Genomic DNA, 12,115 nt, shown 5'->3' on the forward strand with positions numbered 1-12,115 from the left:
TTTCCCCTAGTATCAGCTTTGGGCCTCTTGAAAGAGCCAAGGGGACTTTTATTTTAACCCTATGTTGTCTCTGTCCCAGAAGTCCTTGATGGGGACAGTGTAAAGTGGACCTTTGTTTCCATTTGCAATAAGTAGAGGTAACATTCCCCCTAGCCTTTAGACCATTGTTGTCACTGTTCCAGGAGCATTTGACGACAACGGAGCTGATGGGGTCTGACTTTTAGTTTCATTGTCATTTGACTGAGTCAAGGAATGTTTATTACACTTTTCAACTCATTGTCCCAACCCCAAGTGTGGCTGGTGGGGACAGATTCGAGGAAAGCTATTTTTTGTTTGCTCATTTGTTTTCTTTCTTTCCCAGAGAATGACTGGAACTTTCTTTCAGTTCAAGAGTTGGGGTAACGTTTACTTTCCTGTTTTAAAAGAGTTGAGGGACATACTCCTGCTCTTCATTATTAGTCAGGTCTGCCTCGGTCTTTATGTTCCGCATACAAGCCTCCACCTCCGATTAAGTCCAATTTCAGATATTTTCGAAACAGCCTGATGAGAGACATTATTACACACATGTGGTGCAGGTAGAACTTGAACCTGGTTCCAACCTAATTCCGTTATTTTAACTTGATAAAGCATTCAAAGGTGTTTCAACTGAGATTAAACAGATTACATTGTTCATTGAGGGCTCTAATGATGTAATGGTCGAATCATTGCCTCTGAACCAGGAGGTCCGGGTTCCAAGTCCCACCTTCTCTAGAGGTTGTAATATTATCTCTGAGTGGGTTGCTTTGAAAAATATCTAGATTGGACACTGGCACTCAACAAACAGTCCTCAATGTTCAATACATGGACCCCTAAGTCTGTATTCATCACATATCTCTAATCTACTTTGATAAGCAACCCCAAGACCTGACTGAATGCTGTTTGCAGTTCCATTATCTGAGGATCCATGATTCCCCTGACTCCTATAGGCCCTACAGAACACACTATTGCCACTCCCTGGACTGCAGTTGGACTGATCCACTAAAAGCCCCAGAGCAAACGAGTGACAGTGGCCAAATCCTTGGATTGGGTGTGGGGTCTGCCGTGACAAACAGTACCAGGACCCCCCCGACCAACAGCAGCCCCCATGTAATTGGACTGAGGACTATTTGCTGCTAACATATATGATTGCTTGTAAGTGTACATCAATGATTTGGAGGAGAATGTAGATGGTCTCATTAGTAAGTTTGCTGATGACACAAAGATCGAGGAGGCTGCTGATAGTGAGGAGGATTGCAAAAGCATAGAGCGTAATATAGATAGGCTGGAGACTTGGGCGGAGAAATGGAAGACGGAATCTCATCCAGGCAGTTTTAGTTTGCAATTCTGACTTCAATTCTTCACATGTAAGATTCCTGGGCTTCCCAGAATTGCCAGGAAAAACACATTGAGAGGACAGTGGGGATTGACAAGACTGAGTGATTAACAGAGTCTTGTCCAACAACTTTCTGATTTCCTTGCTGACATCACTCTGTGTCAGATATTGCGTGTTCAACCAACAGCTGCTGTCCTGCAGGACACTCAATTAGAGTTAGTTATTTCCCTAATCCTCATCACGCTTGCTCTCTCTTCTGGTCTCAAACACTGAAATCGTGACAGTCACAGTGGTAAGGCCTGAAAACAACAAATGCAGTAATTTGCTTCTTCTGAGTTAAGGCCATAGGATGCTTTCACTCTAGTTCAGGAGACTCTCAATACTCTCAGTGAAAACTGTGAGGAAATCAGCATGTACCTGGATGTTACTGAATGGATGCCAAGCAAGTAGGCTTTGCTAGATCGGAATATACTTCCCTTGACTGAAAGAAAAACTGTTATAACCTGATAGACATGAAAGCCTGAAATCCTTGGGTTAACACAATCAAGCTGGCTGGGCTGGCCAAATGGAGAGCATTCAAACTAAAGTGTTCATTCTCAGATCCCTTATAACTTTCAAGCCCACTATCCATGACCTATAGCTGAAGCACACTGACAGGAGGGTGCCATCCACAACAGGCTACTTATAGTCATAGAATAAACAGTGCAGAAGGTAGCCTTTGGGCCCATCATGTCTGTACCAGCTCCTGAAGAGCTACCCAGCCAGCCCCATTCTCCAACCCTATCTCCATAGCCCTCTAAGTTTATTACTTTCAAATATATATCCAGTGCTCTTTTGAACCCTCCTCTGGAATCTGTCTCCACCACTGTCCCAGGCAGCACATTCCAAATTCTAACAACTCTCTGAATAAAGAAGCTTCTCTTCATCTTACTCTTGTTGGCAATCTTGAAAATGTCACCCTTGCTTATTGATGTACCAACTAGTGGAAACAGAATATACTTCTTTACCCTGTCAAAATTATTCACAATTTTGAACGCCTCTCTAAGGTCACCTCTTAATCTTCTCTGTTCCAAGGACAATAAGCCTAATTTCTCTAATTTTTCCTTATATCTATTCTTGGTATAATTCTGGGTAAATCCCCTTCGCACTGTTTCCAAAGTTTTAGCATTGCTTTCCCCATCCCCACCCCACCACCTCCCCCCCCCCCCCCCCCCCCCCGACCTTAAATAAGGTGCCCAGAACTAAATACAATACCACAAATGTGGCCTGACCAATGATCTATAGAGGTAAGCAACACTTCCTTGCTTTGATACGCTATGACTCAATTTATAAACCCAAGGATCCTATAAGCCTTCTTAACAACTGTTACAACCTACTCTTCAGAGAATTATTTACTTGAACTATTAGGTCTCTCCGTTCCTGTACACCTCTCAAAGTTCTACCATTGAGCCTAGACTCTCACTCCATGTTTTTTCTACCAAAAGGTATTACCTCACATTTCACTGCATTGAATTTCATCTGCTAAGTGCCTGCCCATTTAGCAAACTTGTCAATAGCCCTCTGAAGGCATTCAGCATAATTTTCACAGCTCACTGTTCTCCGTAACTTAGTATCATCCTTAAATTTAGAATTTTTGCCCTTAACACCCATCTCTTTATATAAATCTTAAATAAACAAGAATCCCAACATTGATTGGTATGGGTGGCACAGTGGCTCAGTGGTTAGCACTGCTACCCCACAGCACCAGGGACCCAGATTTGATTCCCGCCTCGGGTGACTGTCTGTGTGGAGTTTGTACATTCTCCCTGTGTCTGCATGGGTTGCCTCCATGTGCTCCAGTATCCTCCCACAATCCAAAGATGTGCAGGTTAGGTGAGTTGGCCGTTCTAAACTGCCGATAGTGTTAGGTGCATTAGTCGGGGTAAATATAGAGTAGGGGAATGGGTCTGGGTGCGTTACTCTATGGAGGGTCGGTGTGGATCTGCTGGACCGAAGGGCCTATTTCCATACTTTAGGAATGGAATCTGATCCCTAGTGAACACTATTTTGAACTCTTATCTATCCTCTGTTTCCTATCTTTTAGCCAACATCTAATCCATGTTGCCAAGGACCCATCAATCCCAAACATTTTTAATTTGGTAACCAATCTGTCATGTGGCACCATATCAAATGCTTTCTTAAAGTCCAAATACACAACATCTATAGCACTACTCTCATCCACTGCCTGTGTCACTTTCTCAAATAACTCAATTAAATTTGACAGACACGACCTGCCCTTGGCAAAACAATGTTAATTATCTAGTATTAATTTATTTTTCACTCATTGTATATTTATCTTAGCAAGAATCTTATCTTTATCAAGGCCTTAATCAATTACATACCTCAAAAGGAAGAATCTGCAAAATTTTAAAGGTATACAGAATGGCTAACCCATTCGAACATTGCAACTTACTATGGATATGTGTCATAATGTCTGAATTAAAAATAAAAATTGACTAGCCTTTCTCCACAATGTGCAGCTGTAATCACCCAGTAGGGTGTGAGAATGGTTCCCCCACAGATATGACGGTTGTCCAAGTGGAGGCTGACCTGCCATGGGACTTCGTTTGGTACTGCCATTTGTCCACCAATTATTCGTCCAGAAATATTTCTGTTGTGCTTGCGGACTCCACAGTCTGCATGGGGAGATACAGAGGAGACAGAATTTAAATCACAGCTGAAAAGATAAAGGCCTCTGGAAAGTATGACAACTTTATTTCTGTATTTATTTTAGTTGTGGTTTGAAATGAGTGGACAACTATTTTAAGACCTAAGTTTGTTGAGGTATTACTGCATGGTTTTGAAAGATTTGGAGTTGCCAGTGTTGGACTGGAGTGTACAAAGTTAAAAATCCACAACCACCTGATGAAGGAGTGGCCCTCCAAAAGCTAGTCCTTCCAATTAAACCTGTTGGACTCTATCCTGGTGTTGTCTGGTTTGAAAGAAAGTAACCTAACACTCAGTCTAAACATTGTTTACACAGCTGCTGATTCTAGTAGTAGTTGGAGATGAGCTGGGACTGAAGGGTTATTAGATTATATTAGATTACTTACAGTGTGGAAACAGGCCCTTCGGCCCAACATGTCCACACCGCCCCACCGAAGCGCAACCCACCCATACCCCTACATCTACCCCTTACCTAACGCTATAGACAATTTAGCACGGCCAATTCACCTGCCCTGCACATCTTTGGACTGTGGGAGGAAACCGGAGCACCCGGAGGAAACCCACGCAGACACGGGGAGAATGTGCAAACTCCACACAGTCAGTCGCCTGAGGCGGGAATTGAACCCGGGTCTCTGGCGCTGTGAGGCAGCAGTGCTAACCACTGTGCCACCATGCCGCCCACTAAAAATGTGGATTATGTACAAAGAGAGCCTTGGTTTGTAACAACTTAGTAAATAGACTAGTGACCTGTTATTAATGACAAAGACATCCGACCTGCTAACAACCAAGTCATTGTTTCTCAGGTGGCTGAACAACTTGGGCTGTGAACATGGTTCAGAGAAGTCACAAGAGATCTCCACAAACTCCAGCCCTGTGTCCACTCTCTGCAGTAAAAACTACTTAAAGTCTGAAGAAAACCTGTTAAAATGTCCTTCAGCAATTGCTGTAAGAGTGAACCAAGCCCTTGCACCTGCTATAAACCAGTGAAAGCATCCAGAGAAGGAAAATTACAAAGCAGCATTCTGATCAGTAAAACAATCATGAAAATCAGCTCAACAATTCCCTAAACAAAGCAGAAGAGTGCCGTCTCGGTTTTCTTCTGGATGATTCTTCTTTGTATGCCCTATATTTGCAAATCCCTTCTCCTGGCATCCAGGTATGTCCATTGTGATCCTCCTGCAAGCGAAGTCTCCTGGAGCCTCTCAGTCTGCCTGTTTGTTTATGCAGTATTGGTTTCAATGGGAAATTAGCCTGCCCTTGGAGTGTTGAGACTGCAGGGCTAATCGGGCTGGGAGCTGATTGTGAAAAACTATTTTATGGTGTGTATTCTCTGGTCTAGGAAGGGGCTCAGCCATTTTTGTTTTTTTTTGTGTTAGCCTGTTTGGTCAAGACTGGAGCACTCTGGGTAGCTTCTGTATATTTTGGCAGGCTTGATTTCAGTGTTTTACAGGTCACCTTCTGTGTTTTTTTTATGTTGCCATGCTGTGGGTGAGCAGGGTGGCAGATCTTTTTCCCACACCATCCAAGAGAAAACTTCAAGTCTGCTCTACTTACTTCAACTTTTGATTACAAAGTGCCCTCATTGAGGAGAAGCAAATGATGCTCTCCTTTGCAGGCTATCTGCACTTCAATAGTTTTGAAACTGTTTGACTTCTTGAGCCCTGACCCATTCTTGCACTCGACAATATTCCAAGTTCAGTAAGTAACGGCTAATGCAGTGCTAAGAAAGTGACGCAAAGTAAATTCTTTTTTTTTCAGGGGGATTATGGTAGTTTAGGGCAGCTAAATTGTCATTGGTATATTCAATATGGGTACTCATGGCAATCAGTTTGGTATATCATACTCCCCTTTGGAAAGTCCCAGTAAAGCCCTACACTCCTGCATCAAAAACATACAGGGCTCATCTATCAATAGCATTAAATAGTGATTCTTGTTAAATACAGAAACTTGGTCAATGCTTTTTGTCAACATGAGCAGGTAAACTGGGGAATCCTGCATAAAATCTTTAATATTTGCCATAACTCCAGGTATAGTGTAACTTGATTTCCACTGTGTTACCCCAGTGAGCCATAACAAAAGACAATTTTAGATTTACATTTAGCTGTTATTATTAGGAGATGGATCCTCATAACGTGAATGAATCTTGAAGTTGAGTCTGTGAGTTTTTTTTAAAGAGAGATTGGCATTTGCTTGTAAAAGTGGATTGTTCAAAAGAAGTGTCGGTAATGAGTTGGGCAATAGAATGGTCAGGGCATTGAGATCAATTAGTAGCTGAATCTACATGGAGCAACGTAACAACTGTTGGGACAGGATTGGTTTTTGAATTGTAGCAAATCATGATTCAGACATTTAGCAGCAAAACAATGTTAACTTCAGCTTAATTCCTTAGACAATACTTTCTGATCAAAATCCCAATAAAAGCCAGTCTTTCTATTATTTGACATAATTCCCAATCTCTGCTGACATTGATTTCAGATTCCAAAGTCCATATTTCAAGTATTCACAATTTTCCTTTCAGCTTTGTTAAAACTGCGACTGACAAGTTTTAATTTTTTTAGTTGGTTCATGGGATGTGATTTATTCTTGATGAAGGGCTTTTGCCCGAAACGTCGATTTCGCTGCTCGTTGGATGCTGCCTGAACTGCTGTGCTCTTCCAGCACCACTAATCCAGTATTTGGTTTTCAGCATCTGCAGTCATTGTTTTTACCTCATGGGATGTGATGTCACAGGCTAGGCCAGCATCACCCTGAAGATTTAACACACAACTGGTAGACAACCCTTTATCTAAAATTTCAGTGTGGACATCAGCACATTTGTAGAATGGTGTGGAGATTTCAGCGTGGACATCAGCGCATGTGCAGAATGGTGTGGAGATTTCAACACGGACATCAGTGCATGCACTCGGTAGCACGAACACTGGCACCGTCATTGCACATGTGCAGAACAAAGCGTGTGAACCAATGTATGCTGGAACAGCGCTATTGCGAACAGAGGAAGCATTCTCAAAATTGTATTCCCTAATTCTTCAGCAAAGTTATAGCCAAATTACGCTGCTGAAATGCACGTTATTCCAGAACTACCTGTACTGAACATATTACAAAGTTTGCCAACATATCCCCAGCCCAAAGGTAAAGCTGAATAAGGCACTTTTGAAAAGGAATGACGTATTTCCTACAGTACTTTTGAACTACAGATCCATTCCCTGACAAAGTGGACTGGAATCTCTGGAATTATTGATGGGAAAAGTTTTTCAAAATAAACTTCCTATTCTCCCTAAGTAATTATTGCCAAGAATGCAACCTAAAGACAAAGAGAAGCCATAGAGAAAGAAACAACTCAAGATTTTTAATAAAGTATGCCATACTTAGAATTTAGCAAAGCTGTGGGAAAGTAAAAAGGTTTGTTTACGTGATCAAAGCAGAGGATCAGATCAATCAAGGTGATGAAAATCACCATCGCTTGAAATAGTAAGTGTGGCAAAGAAATTTAGTGAGGTGATACCCGTGAGGAATTATCACCAGACTATTCATCCAGTGACTCAGATAATGTTCGAGAGTAATCACTTCAAATCCTGCCATGGTAGGTGATAATACAGTTGGTACTGTTATAACGCAGTTGTTCCATTCTCGTGATATGAGAAAATCACATAATAGCAGCACCATTTAAACTAATGGAACCAGATTCGCACTTTAACCAATACATGCTTTAAATGTTTGCCCTTTGGAAACAGTGTCCCTAATTCGTCACTCACGTTATAGCAAATTTGCATTAACGGAAAGCACAGCATAGCAGAATGACCTATATTTGAATTCAGTAAAAATCTTGAATTAAAAGTCTAATGGTGGCCATAATGTGATTGTTGGCAAAATCCATCTAGTTCACTGATATTCCCCTTAAAAATAGACATAAATAAATGATGAATGTATGTAATAATGATACAATAGTTTGGGCAAAGACTTGTGAGGAGATGTTGTACATGAAATTTTGGAGAAGAGGCTTGATAGGAAAATTACTGGAGAAGATTCTTAGGAACAGAATTTATTCATATTTGAGAAAATAAAGACTTATCAGCGTTACCAGCATTGCTTCATTCATGTGTCTCATAAACTTAATTGAGTTTTTTGAGGATGTGACAAAAATGATTGATAAGGGCAGGACAGTAAATGTTGTCTGTTTTGAAGGTTAACTAGACCTTTGGCACAGTCCCTCATGGCAGACTGCTACAGAAGGTGAAGCCACAAGGGATCCATGGGAAACTAGTAAGATGGGTCCAGAACTTGCTTAGTCATAGAAGACACACTAGTGTTGATACCGCATTTTTCTGACTGGACATCTGTGACCGGTGGTGTTCAACAGGGATCAGTGTTGGGACCCCTATATATATATATATATATTAACTGACTTGGAGGTGAATGTAATTGAGCTGATTAGTAAGCTTCTGGATGACACAAATACCGAGGGAGCTGTAGATAGTGAAGAGGATTGTCAGAAGAAACAGCAGAATATAAGTAAGCTGGAGACTTGGACAGAGAAATGGCAGATGGGATTTCACGTGGATAAATGTGAGGTGATGCAATTTGGAAGATCTAATGCAGAAGGGAAGTATACGGTAAATGGCAGAATCTTTAGTAGCATCAACATACAGAGGGATCTAGACATAGAGTTACACAGTTCCCTCAAAGTGACAACAGAGGTGGGTAAGGAGGTGAAGAAGGCATATGGCATGTTTGCCTTCATCAGCCAAGGCATGGAATATAAGAATTGGCAGGTCATATTGCAGCTTATAGAACTTTGAAATATTGTAAACAGTTCTGGTCATCACAATGCCAGAAGGATGTAGAGGTTTCAAAGACACTACAGAAAATGTTTACCAGGATGGTGCCTGGTTTGAGGGGTATTAGCTCTGAGGAAAGATTAGACAAACTTAGTTTACTTTCACTTGAACCTTGGAGGCTCGAAGCAACCTGATAAAGGTTTAAAAAATTATGAGAGGCATGAATAGAATGGATAGTTGGAGGTATTTTTTCCCAGGGCAAAAATGTCATTTAGTCGAGGACTTAGGTTTAAGATAAAAGCGGGTAAGTTTGAAGGAGATGTGAAAGGCAGCGTTTTTCTACAGAGGGTGACAAGTGCCTGGATTGTGCTGCCAGAAGAGATGGTAGAAGCAAATATAATAGCAATGCTTAACAGGCATCTTGACAGATGAATAGACAAGGAGCAAAGGGACAGGGACCATGTAAAGGCGAAAGATTTTTAGTTTAGAAAGGCATCAGGCGTTCTGTTCCCCCCCCCACTCTCTCTCTCTCACACACACCATGTTATCACCACATTTCTGATGTAGGGTCCGCTTCTGTGATGGTTAGTCTCTGGAGTTTTCACTAGCTCCACGCCCATGAGTCCTCATCAGACACATCATTGTAGACTGAAGGGCCTGCTCCTGCATTGTACTGTTCTTTATTCTTTGTTCTTTATACAGCCCTGAGAAGATTATGCCTGGAAGTGTGCAATTAGCATCACTCATTGTGATGATATCACATATACACAGAGTTAGTCTGGGACAGTCACTGAAGAGATATAAAAGGCTTCTAGGAGAAACAGCAAAACTGACAAAAGTACTCATGTCATTTATTCAAAGTTTAAAGCAGTGTAATTTTTGAAGCCCGGCAAATGTGAGCTATGGTTATTAGCTTGCGCAGAGAGAGAAGAAGAATCACTCTCACAAGTCACTTTATTAATGTTGATAGGCAATACACATGTAGATTGGTTTATACCAAAAAAATGCACAAAAGCTAGAGCCCATTTGTACACCCAATAGGTTCCTCTGACACTCCCTGAGTAGTCACAGAATGTAAAAGCTAATACCCAAGCAAGGTAGCTGCTGATGCTGACATGGACTGACGCTGGCCAGGCATTCCATTTCCTCTCTCTATCTCTCTCTCGCAATGTTGTCACCACATTTCTGATGTAGGGTCCGCTTTTGTGACGGTTAGTCTCTGGAGTTTTCACTAGCTCTACGCCCATGAGTCCTCATTTTTATTCTTTTCCTTATCTCTTTCAAGCTGTGCTGTCTCTTTCCTGTTGGCTCAGGCTCATTCATTTATCGCATGTCTTTTCATTATTGGTCTTGGCTCAAGGACTAAGGTAAGATTACCTCATTACTCCTTGTCCAAATAATGTTTTTCCATTACTCCATCTTCCTTGCTTTCTGCAGAACTTAATTAGTTCAAACCAGTTTTAATCAGCTCAGACCAATAGCTGGACTCAAGCCATTTTTAGCTCACAAGCTGCTTTCTCCTATGTGTCAGCAGTTTTTGCACTCAGTATTCCCTGCAGCATGTCAGCAGCTTGCACCTCTCTCTCTCTCTATCTCCCTCTGCAGCCCCTGGCTAACAGTAATATACTTACTTTATCTAGCTCTCAAGGTGTCTACTAATTAAGCTAAAGAGATGGAATGCCTCCATTCATGACATGTGTGATGTGGGTATGCGTGAGCCCACAAGATGGGCAATTAGGTTCAATAAGAGCCATCTTAAAGGATACATTCAAAAGACCAAACTATTGCCCTTTTTGTTGACCTCCAAATGCCTGCATGTCAGGGAGAAGAACGACGATGTGGATATTGGCAGTCAGTGTCTGGCATTCTAAGGAGGTCTGCAGGCTCTTCCTAACCATCTGAGCAGGTTGGAGCTGGAAGCCATGCTAAAATAGGGTATATTCCTTCTTGCCCACTACCTCTGTGATTGTTTTTTACTGCTTTTTAATTAACAACTGAGCCAACATATCCTTTCTGAAATGTTTGCTCAGTTTTCTTTTACCTTCTACTTCAGGTGGGTGCTTGTCTGAAGCTTAACAATCTCTAATTACCCTGTCTAACTTTGACAGTCCACCCCACTGCCCCAAAATGAGCAGGAAATCCAAATCCTAACTTTGGTGTGAGACAATAGGACCATAAGAAATAGATGCAGGAAGCTGTTTGGCAGCTGAAGTCTGCTCCAACGATCAATAGGATCATGGGTGATTTGACATTCCTTACCTCCACTTTCCTGCCCTCTCCCTAACACTCTTAGAACATAGAACATTAAACATAACAGCGCAGTACAGGCCCTTTGGCCCTCGATGTTGCGCCACCCTGTCATACTAATCTGAAGCCCATCCCACCTACACTATTCCATGTACGTCCAAATGCCTGTCCAATGATGACTTAAATGCACTTAAACTTGGCGAATCTACTACCATTGCAGGCAAAGATTCCATACCCTTACTGGCTGAGTAAAGAAACTACCTCTGACATCTGTCTTATACCTATCTCCCCTCACTTTAAAGTTGTGTCCCCTCGTGTTTGCCATTCCCATATTTGGAAAAAGGCTCTCCCGGTCCACCCTATCTAACCCTCTGATTATCTTGTATGTCTCTATTAAGTCACCTCCCAACTTTCTTCTGTCTAACGAGAACAGCCTCAAGGCCCTCAGCCTTTCCTCATAAGGCATTCCTTCTATACCAGGCACCATCCTAGTAAATCTCCTCTGCACCCTTTCTAAAGCTTCCACATCTTTCTTATAAAGCGGTGACCAGAACTGTACCCAATACTCCAAGTGTGGCCGTACCAGAGCTTTGTACAGCTGCAGCATAACCTCCTGGTTCCGGAAGTCAATCCCTCTGTTAATAAAGGCCAAAACACTGTATGCCTTCTTAACGACCCTGTCAATCTGGGTGGCAACTTTCAGGGATCTGTGTACATGGATCTCTCTGCTCATCTGCACTCCCAAGATCTTACCATTAGCCCAGTACTTTGCATTCCGATTACTCCGTCCAAAGTCACAAGTCCTCACACTTGTCCACATTAAACTCCATTTGCCACCTCTCAGCCCAGCTATGCATCCTATCTATGTCTCTCTATAACCTACTACATCCTTTGTCACTATCCACAACTCCACCGACCTTAGTGTCGTCTGCAAACTTACTAACCCACCCTTCTAAGCCCTCATCCAGGTCATTTATAAAAATGACGAACGGCAGTGGAGCTAACACCGACCCTTGCGGTACGCCGCTAGTAACTG

At 42.0% G+C, this 12,115-nt stretch overlaps 1 protein-coding gene across 1 annotated transcript in view; it reads right to left on the bottom strand.

The window, feature by feature from the left end:
- Positions 1-12,115, bottom strand: part of LOC140485869 (transmembrane protease serine 2-like) — a 48,984-nt gene that overhangs the window by 16,960 nt on the left and 19,909 nt on the right. The window contains exon 7 of the mRNA XM_072584321.1: positions 3,852-4,026. Within this exon, the coding sequence (XP_072440422.1) occupies positions 3,852-4,026 (175 nt within the window). The remainder of the gene's footprint in view (positions 1-3,851; positions 4,027-12,115) is intronic.

This window comes from Chiloscyllium punctatum, chromosome 15 (genome assembly GCF_047496795.1).
Source record: "Chiloscyllium punctatum isolate Juve2018m chromosome 15, sChiPun1.3, whole genome shotgun sequence".
Lineage (NCBI taxonomy): Eukaryota > Metazoa > Chordata > Chondrichthyes > Orectolobiformes > Hemiscylliidae > Chiloscyllium > Chiloscyllium punctatum.